The sequence below is a fragment of the Gossypium arboreum genome, chromosome 5 (genome assembly GCF_025698485.1).
Source record: "Gossypium arboreum isolate Shixiya-1 chromosome 5, ASM2569848v2, whole genome shotgun sequence".
Lineage (NCBI taxonomy): Eukaryota > Viridiplantae > Streptophyta > Magnoliopsida > Malvales > Malvaceae > Gossypium > Gossypium arboreum.
Genome location: NC_069074.1, coordinates 28,750,246 through 28,763,898, shown reverse-complemented (window position 1 = coordinate 28,763,898; position 13,653 = coordinate 28,750,246). Strand labels below are relative to the sequence as shown.

Below are 13,653 nucleotides of genomic sequence, written 5' to 3'. Positions count from 1 at the left end.
CGAGAAAAATCGAAACCAGTAAGTTAGGGCACGATTTTCTCGAATTTCCAAGAACGGAATATTGCCTTATTTTGAAAATTTTATTTTTGTGTACTAATAGCAAATATAAAATTTAAAACGATGTGTATTTTGTTTGGAGTAAAATAAAATGATCCATATTGGATAAGCATGTTGAAGCTTAATACACGATACGATGACATGAAATAAGAATATAGTAATGTGCATGGAATGATAATGCATGGATACAATATTATACATGTAAATAACAATGATATGAAAATATAGATGAACGAATTATAAAACACACAATAACAATAATCACAAGGCATACGTCACTTAAATATCAATAAATAATCAAAAGAAAGAAATAAATAACATAAAACCATTTAAAATTTATAATGAAACAATTTTAAATAAGCAATACATAAAATGATTTTAAAATAGATATTCACTACAAGAAAATAGGGCTTTAGCGGCGTTTTTAGCGGCGTTTTTGGAAAAGCGCCGCTAAAAATAGAGTAATAGCGGCATTTTTGGCAAAGCGCCACTAAAAAACAGAGCAATAGCGGCATTTTTGTCAAAGCGCCACTAAAAAACAGAGCAATAGCGGCGTTTTTGGTAAAACGCCGCTAAAAGTCATATAACCCCTAAAACCTTAAACCCCTAAAAAAATCATAGACACTAATCTATATAACCCCTAAAACCCTAAACCCTTAAACCCAAAAAAACCCTAAACACTAAAAAACATCATATGGATGTTGATGTGTATATACATAGATATTAATGTAAAAGCTTATGTTCATAATAAATTACGGAAGCAATACTTAATATTGATTAAATTTATTTTTGGGTTTATGGTTTAATATTTAATATTTAAGATTTAAGGTCTATAATTTAGGGTTTTATGGTTTAAGGTTTAATGGCCATGGGTAGTATGTTAATCTCAAGTGAATCATATTCAATTAAATCCTAAACCGTATAATTAATATATATTTAGGGGCATAAGTAGGGGGTTGAAAGGGTCTTTGCCTTTCTAAAATGAAAAATTTTCCATTTTGATTTTTTGAAATTTTTAAACATTTTAAAGGTAAAATTGCACTTCATCCCTTTGAATAATGGAAAATTTTTTATTTAATCGTTTCAAAATTATAAAAATATATGCTAAACTTTAATCGTTTAAAGTTTAGATGATAGGGGGTAAGGGTTAGAGGTTAAGGGCCGGGTAAAAGTTTAGGGTTTATGTTTTATGACTTAAGGTTAAGGGTTAAGGGTTTAGATTAATGCTTTTATTTTCAGAAATATTTAATCTAAACCATTTGATATATTTAAATATTAGATTTAAAAATATATTGATAAATAAATAAAAACAATGATAATAAATAAAAATGAAATATAAAAATAAAAATGTATAAAATAGAGATTAGTGGTTTTTATAAAAAACGCCGCAAAAAAATGGTGCCTTTTTATTCCCAAATTCCCCCTCCCTTTGAAACCCTAAATTTTCCTCCTAAAATTGGTATCCTCAAAACTCCCTTTTCACACACGCCGTTTCATCGGTTTACCTTGGAACCCATATGATCCCTTCCCCTTTCCCTTTCCCTTTCCCTTTGGTTTTGAAAAAACCCAATTCTTATATTCATTATTCTATTCTTAATTTCGGTTTTGATTTTTCTATGTTCTTTCTTCAATACATTACAGAAGCATTTGGTCGTCTCGTCTACTTGTCTCTCCAAACTATTGTTGGTAATTAAAAAATATTATTTTAAAATATATATATATATATATATATACATCAAAATGGGTTAAATCCCAAAAGCATACATGAACTTTAATTTGATCTAGTTCTTGTAAATTATTAACACAATTATTGATATAACATATAATTAAATGCCATTTGTATAAAAATCTAAACAACTAATGCGAACCATACTTAAAAGAATAATGTTGATGAAAAAAGAAAGAAAAAAGAAATCCTTTAAACAATACTAGACCATGCCATTCCCATCTATTAATTTAATTCCTAAAAGAGTTGATCATGGTAATTAAATTTTAACTTTCAATATTTATATTTTTATCAATTTGATTCTTATTTTTGAACCAAAACCTTCCACTTTTTAAAAATGTTAAATCTCATTTTTAATAGGGATGTAATTGTAAAATTAATTTTTAATGATATTAACGTGAAAACTTACAAGGTAATTCACATGACATGATACTATTTTTTATATGTTAAGTTAAAAATAATAAAAATCTTTAAAAAATTGAAAATTGAAAAATGAAAATTGAAAAATAAAAAATAAAATTAAAAACTTAAAACTTAAAACTTAAAATTTTAATATTTAATATTTTAGTCCATATTTCAATCAAAAAGATCAATATTTAAAATTTAAAAATAAAAATTCCAAAAATATAATTTCAGCAAAAAAATTTTAAAAGAAAAAATAGAAAAAATATATTAAAAATGACAAAAAAAATAAAATTGAACAATAATGGCGTTTTTAGTGAAAACGCCGTAAAAAGTTGAGCTATGGTGGCGTTTTTAATAAAAACACCACAAAAAATTGAGATACAGTGGCGTTTTTGTAAAAATGCCGCAAAAAACTTTACATCGAAACGGGTCGTTTTATTTTCACCCCCTCCCCTAATCCCCAATTTTACGCTGCTGAAAACCTTGATTCTATTCCCTTTGGTTTCACCGATCAAAATCCGCCTTTTCATAAATTTTCTCTCTTGAAGATTTCATGCCTACCCACCTTTAATCTCAACCAACGGAAGAGACGCGGCGTGCAATTTGACTGTTCCAATTTCCTTTTCAACGTTCAATTAAAACCCTAGCCTCTTCCTTTTGCTTCTATCGGGAGGGGAGGGGAGGAGTGGGAAGGGAATCATGTCTTTCGATCTCATATGCTGAAGCCATCTTGCAGCATCTACTGTTGAATCTGGAAGTCTATCATCCATGCCAATTGTTTCCTTCACTATCCGAGACAAAGTTTTCGACCTTTATCCTGAAGAGGTAAAACCGATCCTCATTTTGTGTTTGTACTATATCAATAGTTGAAAACTTGTCCTACTGATGTTAATTAAATCTCTATTGGTGCAATTAGTATATTCTCAAGGTGGGTGAAGGTCGTCAAGCTCAGTGCATCAGTGGCTTTACTGCTTTGGATGTTCCTCCTCCTCGTGGACCCCTCTGGTAATTTTTCTAATGGTCAAATTATAATTTTTCTAATCAGTATATTCGTGAGATGTTTTCATGGGCTGCTACCACACCGTGTTCGATTCGGTAAAGAGAGAGTTGGCTTTGCCGAGGCGGCATAAAAATACCTTATCATGGAATGGGGTAACTGAGTTTTCTTCAAATGTCCACACATTAGTGTGTTAGGTATAACTTTATATAAAGATGGTTGGAAACATGGAGTCACTAGCTCTTTCAGCCTCCATTACGTAAAGATAGTGTTGTTTGCTTGTAAATATTTCCGTCGTTGCTCTGTGATGTTTAACCATGGCTGAAAGTTGGATTTGCTGCTTTATTTTTAATCAGTGGTCAAAGATACTTATTAATCAGTTTCCATACCTACTTCTTCTTCATTATTGCCTTTTTAATTAATCAGTTTATAGTGCTTAGAACAATATTCAAGGTAGGGGCAGAGGAAGCAAAACTTCATGCGTCTGGTTATATTTTTGGTGGGTTAATTAATACATATTTTAGAATTTCTAAAGCTAGTTTGAAGTTTGGATCTATTTTAGGTTTCGTCATGTTATAGATGTATGTTATTTTAGGTTTGTTTGGGTAAATTATATTGAAGGTTATTAAATTATTAGTAATTATTTAATTTTAATAGTTAAACTGTATTGACACTCATTGATACTTCTAAGTTTTTATTTTAATTATTTAATTTTGTAAAATTATAATGTTAAAATTAAATTTTTTGTTTAAGTTATTAAATTATTTAAAATTTTGTATAAGTTTCCGTTTAAGTCTTAGGTTGGGTTGTTAAATTCTTTTAATGAGCTTCAAAGTACAGTACAGTTGATTATCTATTAAGGAGTAAAATATGTTTTAGATGTAACATAATTTGACTAGAGATTTGACGTTTTAAAATTGCTTTATGAAAAAAAATTAAATTTCATAAAAAAAAGTTAAATGTAGAATAAGTGTAGGATGGAGAATTTTTGAATGATGCACAGTAATGAGTTTAACATCTTAGTGATTAATAAAAGTTTTTGGTATTTTTTTTTAAACGATGAAAACTAAAATATGTTAGTGATTTTGAGTTGATATTTACTTTTAGTTAAAGATTTTTCTTTTTGCCTTTTTAGAAAGAACAGTGTAATTGTGTAGTTTCTCCTAGGATATCTACGTGTGTGTTCATAAGCTTTTCCCTTAAGTTATATGCCTACGTGTTTGTTCAGAAGCTTTATATCCACGTATTTGATTATAAAATTCATACAATGGCATCTCAAGCCAAAAATATCAAAAATAATTCTTACTTTTGGATTATAGTTACAATGCTTATACTTTAAGCATATTATAGTTGATTCATACACACTTTATATGAGTTTATTTTGGACTAAGATATGGGCAAAACTTTCTCAACACTTAACGAGCAAGTATGTTGAAATATCATTGGCACATTCAATAAAAGTGTGCCAGATTCCCCTATTTTTTTGTTAATTGAATTTTCAACTGCCTAATTTTAATTTACAATAGATGAGCTTTGCAATATTATGATAACCCATTACTCCTATGTAAATTCTAGGAAGCATTTATTCAATTAGTTAATTTTTAGCTATTGATATGCAGGCACTGACTATGTTCCAATTTTCTAGATTCACTCATTGTTGCTGTCAAACCAAAGGCACCAAGTGGACTCGATATTGACGATGATTAGGAAGATTTGGTATGACTGAATTAGCAGTCACTAAACTGAGCTTGGATGCCACTTTGGTAAACCTAGAATTTTCGTTGTTAATTTTTTTCCCCTCAATTCTTCCAACAGAAATTTCAGCTTCCACAGTCAACAAGTCGGTGGAAAAAGAAGCTTTACTCGTTTTTACTAAATAGATTGAAGCTTCCGGGTGAAAACCAACTTTGAATTGAGCTGTTGTTATTTTTACTAGTAAGAGTTCACTTGTTGACCATTCCTTGTATGTCTTTTTGTAGATATCCTTTTGATGGCAATTTTTTCTCTAAGTCTTAAGGCATGGATTCTTGTTATCTTATGGTTTATACTGGCACATGTTGCCCATAAATGGGATCTTGGACCAATATATGTAAGTTGGATTTGTCTCCTCTGTACTGCTGTTTATGTGTGTTGGATGTATCCTCTTTTCACTTGTTGGGAAGTAGGTCTATATGGATGAGTTCACTTAACCAATTTCTTTGTATCTCCAAAACATTGAGGAATACTGGAACTTGTAGTTTCTTCCTTGATGATATAGAAAAATAGATGGTTATTGATGTCATTTTCTTTTAGAGAGTCGGTATCTTTGGTTGTCTTATTATAATAGATTAGATAAATTTCAGTGTATTCGAGTGTGTGCCTACATGTAAAAAAAATTGTGGTGTTACCTTCAAGATTTTTTAGAAGGATTCAAGACATAATTTCTGATGTTATATCATACATACCGTTGTGTTTTGTATCTTATGTACTTTGTATAAAACATATAACAATGCAAAATTAGAGATGAGGAGAAAGATTATTTAAAGACATGGACAATCTATCACACTTTTGCACGAAATATTTATTTAGATTATAGAGCAATTCCATTATGAACTATGTTCATATTTTCTTTGCCCCCCATTTGCTCAAATACTTGGAACTGGTTTTTGTACAATTTTCCTGAACCTTGGACGGCGGCAACCTGGTGATGTCAGGTATCCTCTTGCTTCTAAACTCCAATTCCTAAGGTAGCCAAAGTTCATGATATATGTATAAGATAATAACAAATAAACTGTTACATGACTCTGATATGTGTTGCTGATACCCCTGATACTTCCAAACAAACCATTGAATGAAAATTTTGTTTGAATTATGTTTTCTTCTGACTTTTTCTCAAAGGTAGCTGTGGAGAATTTCTTAAGCATATGAACCAATGACGAAATACTAACGAAGTTCATGTGCAGGAACCTCTTGTAGATTATCATAGGACATAGGGGTTGTTTTGGGGTCTTTGTTTAGTTTCTAAACCCTATATAATGTGAGTTTTTTTAACATGAACTGCTCATTTCTTTCCACGACTGACTTATCTTTTCCATTCCAAAATTTACAGTGCATATTCCATCTTCAATGAAGATTTTAGAGAGCTTCCTAGGACCTTGAATGCAGATGCCATTGATAGAGATATGAGGACAGGTCAGTTTTGAGCCACTATCCCACCATGTGGGATTATCAAAATGATTGAAACAAAATTGTAAAGACTTCTTTGAAGCATTGCTTGTATCCTTAATAGAAAATTAGTACTTTCTATGCTCATCTTCATAAATCGAGGCATTGGTAAGAACAATAATCTATCTCACAGCAATACTGATGGAATCTAAATACAGCTCAAATGTAAATTATACTCAATAGTTGCCAATGAGTTCTCCAGTTGTGATGCACACGTGTGGCCCTATTGATTGCCTATTTGTTCCTTCAGAGGGTGCTCAAACATGGACAATGCACCCTTGAAAACTACATGCTACTTTCAAAAAGGCAAGTTTCAAAAACAAGATTCTCTTCAAATGTAAATGGTTTGTATAGTTTCCAGGAATAATCTAGTCTACTAGAGTTTGGGATGTATAAGATATGCTCAAATGATGTGATGCCATTAGTTACTCAACTTGACATACTACCTAAATGCTCACATGAATAAGATACCCTAACAAATGGTTCCAAAAAAATATGCAAAACTAAGATACCCTGGGGACTTACTGCTGATATGGTGAAAAAGGATGGGAAAAATAGAAGATGCAAAGGCGGATATTTTTGCTTAAGATGCCAATACTAAAACTAGATTTCACTTTGTCAAAGGAGTAATGGGTTATCATAATATTGCAATATAGCTCTTTTATGTTTTGACTGGTGGCAAATGGAACAGGAAAAACCAACTACACTAGATTGCGGTCCAAGAACAATTTGCAAAAGGCACATAATAGCAATGGTGGCAGATGATGTATTAGGCCAAAGTATTGAAAGTGAAGTTCGAACCAGCTCCGGCATGTTTCTTAAGAAAGCTCTGGTATATAAATGAATTGTCTTTCATTCCTTTTTTTTAGCTTAAAGCTGTGAAATTACTGGAATTTATGTTAATTTAAGAGAGGAATGCTGAATTTATGAGTCGATTTGTTGAATTTAGAAGTAAAAAGAATTGATCTATTATCCATATGGTATTGTTTTTATGTAATTTTATGCAATCTTATTCTTGCTTTGTTTAAGAAAGGATGAAGCATCTGGCTGTTTATAATTATGTCATTATATCAGTACTTTCATGCTTTTTTTCCCTTCCATGGGATACTGGTCATAGCTGTTTGAGATTGTTCTATTTTTGAGAACATGTATTTGATATAGACTGACTATATGAACTGAAATTTGTGTGGTGCTTGTGAGATTTTAATCACTTGAATGGTACATCATCTAATATTTGGTCTTGCAGAGTTATTCTCTTTGTTCTCATGGCTGGTTATTTGCCTTTTGATGAGCCAAGCCTTATAGGCTTGTATAAGAAAGTAAGTACCCTCCAGATTTGGCCAGTCTTTTTAGATGAGAACTTCATTAAAATTGTTTGTACGTTGATAAATTTCAGATCTGGGAGGCTTCTTTCAGCTGTCCATCATGGTTTTCATCTGGTGCTAGGAATTTGATTAAGCGTATTCTTGATCTAAACCCTCTTACCGTAAGTTTCAAATTCAATTCATCCTATGAAAATTTGTGATTACATGCAATCTTTGATCATAGTATAAGCTTTAGTGCGTGCATTTTGGTTGAAATTCTGCATGTTCTTTTTGGCAGCGTATAACTATTCCTGAAATTCTACAAGATGAATGGTTCAAGAAAGGGTACAAGCCACCAAAATTTGAGCAAGATGAGGATGTAAATCTTGATGATAATATCTTATATTTTACATGGTTATGATATCTTTACATTTAATCTAATTTTTATTATTTATTTTAGTTTTGATTATAAATTTTTATTTTTATTTTAATAGAAAATATTTATATTTATATCAGGGATATTATTCTTCTCAATATTTTGATAATGAATTTTAAATTTTTTATATTTTCATGATTTTTATAATATTTTTTTTTAAATTTCATTACCTTTAGCGGCGTTTTTGGGCAAAGCGCCGCTAAAAGTCTTGGTCTTTAGTGGCGTTTTATAAAAAGCGCTGCTAAAGACAGGGACCTTTAGTGGCGTTTTTAAAAAAGCGCCGCTAAAAGTCATGATCTTTAGTGGCATTTTTTTCAAACAAACACCGCTAATTTTAGCGATGTTACATATAGCGACGTTTTTTGCGGCGCTTGGGAAAGCACCGCTAAAAGTATTAGCGGCGCTTAAAAACGACGCTAAAGGCAAAAAAAACGCCGCTAAAAGTTTATTTTTCTGTAGTGATTATAAAATAAAGTGAATAGTATAATACAATCTAAAATAATTAATACATAAAGTAATTTAAAAATAAAATAATGCAATCTTAAAATAAATAATATATATAACAATTTAAAAGAACACATAGAAAGTCTAAAATAAATAATACGTGAAAAATGAATTTAAAATAAATAATATATATAAAAACAATATAAAAAACAGTTTAATATAAGTAATGTATGAAATCTTAAGATAAATAATAATAAGAGGTTTACAATAAATAATAAAAGAATTTAAAATAGTTTTTATCTAAAATAGTATAACAAAATAACATATAAGAAATTTTTAAAATAAATAATATACACATATAAAAGTTTAAAATAAAAGATATAAGAAAAAAATTCAAAATAAGTAATATGTATAATAGTTTTGAACAAACAACATATGTAGAACATAAAATGAATAATAGTTTTAAAAATGTAAAGACTTAAAATGCATAATAAGAAAATGGTTTTAAAATAAATAATATAAGAAAAAAACTTAAAATAATGATAATAAAACAATTCTTAAAAAATGAATAAACGAATAAATAAATAAATTAACGGGCTAGGACTAGGCTGAAATTAAATAGAAATTTAAAGGTAAAAATTGTAAATAATAAATAAATTGACAAATGTAGTCTAAACATGAAAACGAATAATAAGTGAATAGATACATAGATATTACATATGAATATTATTTAAGTTTTAGTATTTAAAAGGAAACAGATAAATAAGAATACACAAATAATGAAATCTATTAGGCTAGGATTGAATCGAAATAAAAATAGAATTAAAAGGATCAAAACGGAATGAAAATAACATATTGGGTCCAAATTGTAATATGCGAATGAGATGGGGGACCAAATGGGCAATATCCCCTCCCCCCAAAAAGCATAACTTCAAGAAGGATCGAAATTAAATGCTACAAAGATTACAGGATAAGATTAAAAGAAAAGAAAAAAAAGAAGCAGGACCGGATTACAACAGGCCACAAAAGCGGAGGGGCTGGATCCTCAAATATCCCCTTTACCGCAAAAACGAGCAAATCCTGAGAGTACTCGGGTTGGGTCGCGCGAGTATGGCGTGAAACGGCGTCGTTTTATCCATTTAGGCTTATATCCCTAAACGGCACCGTATGGTCATATTAAAAAGTCCAAATTTCTCAAAAAAAAAAAACCATTTATGCAGTATTTTCTTCAAAAAACAAAAGGGTCATCCCCAAATTTCTTAGAGAGGGACTTAGGGCTTTGCTAAGTTCCGTCGGCCACCCTTCGTACTAGCGAAGGTAACCACCGTTGATGGTGGCCTGAATGTTGCCCGAAGCCCGATATAACCCCCATTTCTTTCATATAAAATAGATTTAGGGCCTTCAAAATCCCTAAACCAATTGACTTCCGACCTTTGACTTCTTCCGTTGCAACCTTAACCGAACACCTAAGGATCCGTTGGCTTTTAGACCAGAGAAGCGATAGTCGAAGAATATCGACACCAAAAAAAGGTAAAATCTTTCACCTTATCGTATTTTTGTAGTAGTTTCAAATGGAAACAAAAGAGAAAAAAAGAAAAAGAAAAATCCAAACAGAATAATCAAAGCAAAAACGAATAAAGGAACCACCTTTTTATTATTTTTTGTTTCGATTTCTATCGGATTTTTTTTTATATTTCGAATATCGAGTTTTTATTTCCAAAATCCCCCTTTTGACAATCGTTTTTTGTGTGGCTTTATAGCCAAAATACTTGTTACTGTTCTATCACTATTCGGCCTTGCTTCTGCTGCAGCGTTTTCGCTGTGTTTTTGCTTCTTTTTGGGTTACTTTGCAGGTCTGCTAGGAGTTAACGGGGGCAGGTTTCCGTTTTGGTCCAAGGAGCGGGTGGTGCGCTCGAGGCACGTGGGGGGAGCTGCGACGCTGGAGAAGGGAACCCTAGGGTTCCTCCGAAAATGTTAAGTTTTCAGGCTGGGCTCAGAGTTTGCAAAATTGGGTAGTGAGTTTTGAGTCCATGCTTGTAACTTGGGTATCGGGCCTGTAGCCTGTTTTGTAATTTGGACCTTGTACTAATGGACTTTTGTTATTTTTTTTTGGATTTTTGTTTTTGTTGATTTAAGCTCGGGCCGGGCAAAATAAGCCTATTACAATATAAATATAAAACTATTTCTTACCATCAAAATAAAAAAAAATATTTATAACTTAAACCATTTCAAAATTATTTGAACCCATTTAAGTTGTCCAAATGAAAACTAATTTAATTCAAAATAGTACCAACTTAAACAAACTTATGTCAAAATGGCTTGAGTTTGAGATAACATTCCTACTATATTTAAGAGGTTTATTAAGTTGTTATAAACTTACAACTAGTCTCAACTCACTTGAATAATTATTGAAAGCCCTTTATTTTATAAAATAATAAACATTATTGTAAGGATATTTTGTAATTTCAAATCATGTAAAATCTAATCTAATATATATGACATATTATCTATACTAAGTTGGTGTCACGAGTCAACTAGTTATCAAATTAGTTAAAAATTATAAGAATGTGTTTTCATAATTAAAATAAGTATTATTATTTGAGAATATTTTAGTTTTTAGCTTTAAAATCAATAAAATATACATATGGTGGGATTTAAACCCACACCGATTGGGTTAGTAAACTTTTAATTTACTATTAAACTAAAGCTTTATTTTAATAATTTTATACATTTTAGTTTTATTATGATATTTTATTATCTCCATCAATTGTATTTTAATTATGTATTTGATTGAGTTAGTGTCACAAATTAACTCGACACCGACTCAAGATTGATGACAACACTATGATAAACAATTTAATATATTTTTTTATTTTAATAACATACATATTTCATGTGTTATTATTAATTAATTCTAAACCATACATTTTATTATTTAAAGTATGTTATTTTTAAACACACATTTGTGTCCTAAATTTTGGTTTCCACATGCATACACATGTGACAGGATTTTTAATATTATATTTGAGAGTGTTGTTGAGTTGATGTCAATCTTCAATTGTGTCCCAACTTGAAGAATTACCGAAATTTAATCATTTTTGTGTCCCAACTTAAAGAATTACGAAAATCAATCATTTTATAAAATAATAAATATTATTGTGAGGATATTTCTATCATTTCTAATCATGTGAAATCTAAAAAATATACTTAACCAGATTTGAATCTAAAATATCATAATTTTTAATGTATATATTATTTCAACTAAAATTCATTTCATCCTTAAATTATTTTTTATAGATTTATTTATTACATTAATTTTTCAGCCATCTAATAAATTTATTTAAATCAAGAAACTTAAATTATTTAAATCCAAATTTTAGTCCTTTGTAGCCGAAAATTAATGTTAAAACTAAGATAAGGTATGGCAAAACGTATCCAATTCATCAATTTAATCCTTCAATTTCTTTCTATTCCTTTACATGAAAATAAATACATACCCCCACATCTGTAAATGAAACACTCAACTTGGGAAGATACTAGGGATAACAAAAATGGGGGAAGAAATTGAAGCTTGGGTTTAACTGCTAATATATATGCCTTGATTGGGTTCTGAACTGTCAGCTGTAACCAACAAAAGTAGTGAAGATAATGCGTGAATACATGTAGATGAACAGAACAGAACCAGAGGATAGCCGCAGTGCTTGTAATTGAAGTAATCAAGGACAAAAGGATCTACCAGAGCGAGCCCTGTGACTGGGAATGGTGAAATGCCTTAGCAATCCTTGTTGCTCCCTCAAATATCCTTCACAAAGAAATGCCTTTGAGAACTTATCTTCCACAACTCTGTTCACATCGTGCACAAACACATCCGTCTCCCCTTCTGCTCTGTTCCTAGCTATCAAACCTGCAGTGTAGATAGCATTCATTCTCCCAGGGGCATCATCGTGGAACCCAGTGGGGGCATCAACCATGATCAGGTCCCATTCGATCTCATAAATCTCACTCGGAAACCCTTTGAGAGCAAGTTCACAGTCGGAGGATCTAGGATCACTCACAACTTTGCATTCCTCTTTCATCCCTGTCTCTAGCAGTGCATCTGCTTGGTGAACTTTCGTGTCGTATTCAACATGGTACGATTCCAAACCGGCAAGCTTTTGCTTCACCTGCTCGATCCATGCCTTGTCTTCTTCCAGGAAGACTGTACGCCCACCGTGATTAAGAGCTGTCCACATCAAACTGTCATGGCCTAAGCCGAAGACCAAGAAGTTGCAGGGCGCTTTCTTCTCTAACACTCTTGCCGACACCAAGATTTCCTTGAAGGTCTGTTGTGGGGTGATGTTGGTTGTTGCGTAGTGGATGAGGGCATTGGCCAGAGACGGCGGGGCTTTGGTGCATGATGGAGTGAGGGGAAGAGACGGGCAGGCTGTTGTTGAGTTTGCAATGTGGGATTCTGAAATGGAGGGTGATGGTGATGGTTCTTGTTGTTGCCTGGTAGAAGAGGTAGTGCTAAAAACCAGGAGGAGGAAAAGAAGAAAGAAAGCACAGATGAGGATGAGCTTGATGTTGACGGAAGATTGAGATGGAGACTGAGGTTTGGAGTTGGACCTCATTGTTGCGGCTTCAATTTCTTTTCCCGGATTAATTTACCCAATATATTGCTTTCTAGGGAGAGTAACGCTGCAACGTGATAATAAGAAATTATAGTCTAGACTTGCTATTTTCTTAATTTCACAAACCAACTCATTATTGTATTTGATGTTGCGTTGTCAACAGCAATTCGGTATCTTGTCGGCAAATACTATTATAATTACAATTAATATATTCAATTATTACAATAGCAAACGATCAAAATTATAATTAAGCTAATCATAATAATACAATTACAATCAACACATCTACCTACTTGTATTAAAAAGTGTCCATATTTAATTCTGGTCCTTTAAAATTAATATAATTAATTTTAAAAGTCCATATTTAATAAGTTTAAAATTTTAATATGCACAGAATTTCATTACCATCTCTTTATTAGATAAATAAAATCAATCAATGAGTTTTGACGTAGACAGCAAATATACTCATA

General features: G+C 31.2%; 2 protein-coding genes, 1 long non-coding RNA gene and 1 pseudogene across 3 annotated transcripts; 3 read left to right on the top strand and 1 right to left on the bottom strand.

Annotated features, from left to right (window-relative positions):
- Positions 1–2,631: 2,631 nt before the first annotated feature.
- Positions 2,632–6,486, top strand: LOC128279358 (uncharacterized; annotated as a pseudogene).
- Positions 6,292–8,166, top strand: LOC108453590 (CBL-interacting serine/threonine-protein kinase 9-like). Its single transcript, XM_053028644.1, has 5 exons — positions 6,292–6,356; positions 7,081–7,221; positions 7,636–7,708; positions 7,786–7,875; positions 7,992–8,166. The coding sequence occupies exons 3-5, from the start codon at positions 7,655–7,657 to the stop codon at positions 8,112–8,114; spliced, it is 267 nt and encodes an 88-aa protein (XP_052884604.1). The 5' UTR covers positions 6,292–6,356; positions 7,081–7,221; positions 7,636–7,654; the 3' UTR covers positions 8,115–8,166.
- A 1,650-nt stretch (positions 8,167–9,816) lies between these two features.
- Positions 9,817–10,752, top strand: LOC108452685 (uncharacterized). The gene is made up of 2 exons (XR_001866424.2): positions 9,817–10,103; positions 10,427–10,752. It is a non-coding gene; the product is annotated as an uncharacterized LOC108452685 (long non-coding RNA).
- A 1,260-nt stretch (positions 10,753–12,012) lies between these two features.
- Positions 12,013–13,354, bottom strand: LOC108452220 (glucuronoxylan 4-O-methyltransferase 3-like). The gene has a single exon (XM_017749987.2). It carries the CDS (start codon positions 13,181–13,183, stop codon positions 12,290–12,292), a length of 894 nt encoding a protein of 297 aa, XP_017605476.1. The 5' UTR covers positions 13,184–13,354; the 3' UTR covers positions 12,013–12,289.
- Positions 13,355–13,653: the final 299 nt, after the last annotated feature.

What these genes read in the sequence shown, in the direction of transcription:
- LOC108452220 (XM_017749987.2), bottom strand. Translation starts at nt 13,183, where the DNA reads ATGAGGTCCAACTCCAAACCTCAGTCTCCATCTCAATCTTCCGTCAAC.
- LOC108453590 (XM_053028644.1), top strand. Translation starts at nt 7,655, where the DNA reads ATGGCTGGTTATTTGCCTTTTGATGAGCCAAGCCTTATAGGCTTGTAT. An exon ending in TTATAGGCTTGTATAAGAAA is followed by an intron (nt 7,709 to 7,785) that starts GTAAGTACCCTC and finishes GATAAATTTCAG; the next exon opens with ATCTGGGAGGCTTCTTTCAG. An exon ending in TTGATCTAAACCCTCTTACC is followed by an intron (nt 7,876 to 7,991) that starts GTAAGTTTCAAA and finishes TCTTTTTGGCAG; the next exon opens with CGTATAACTATTCCTGAAAT.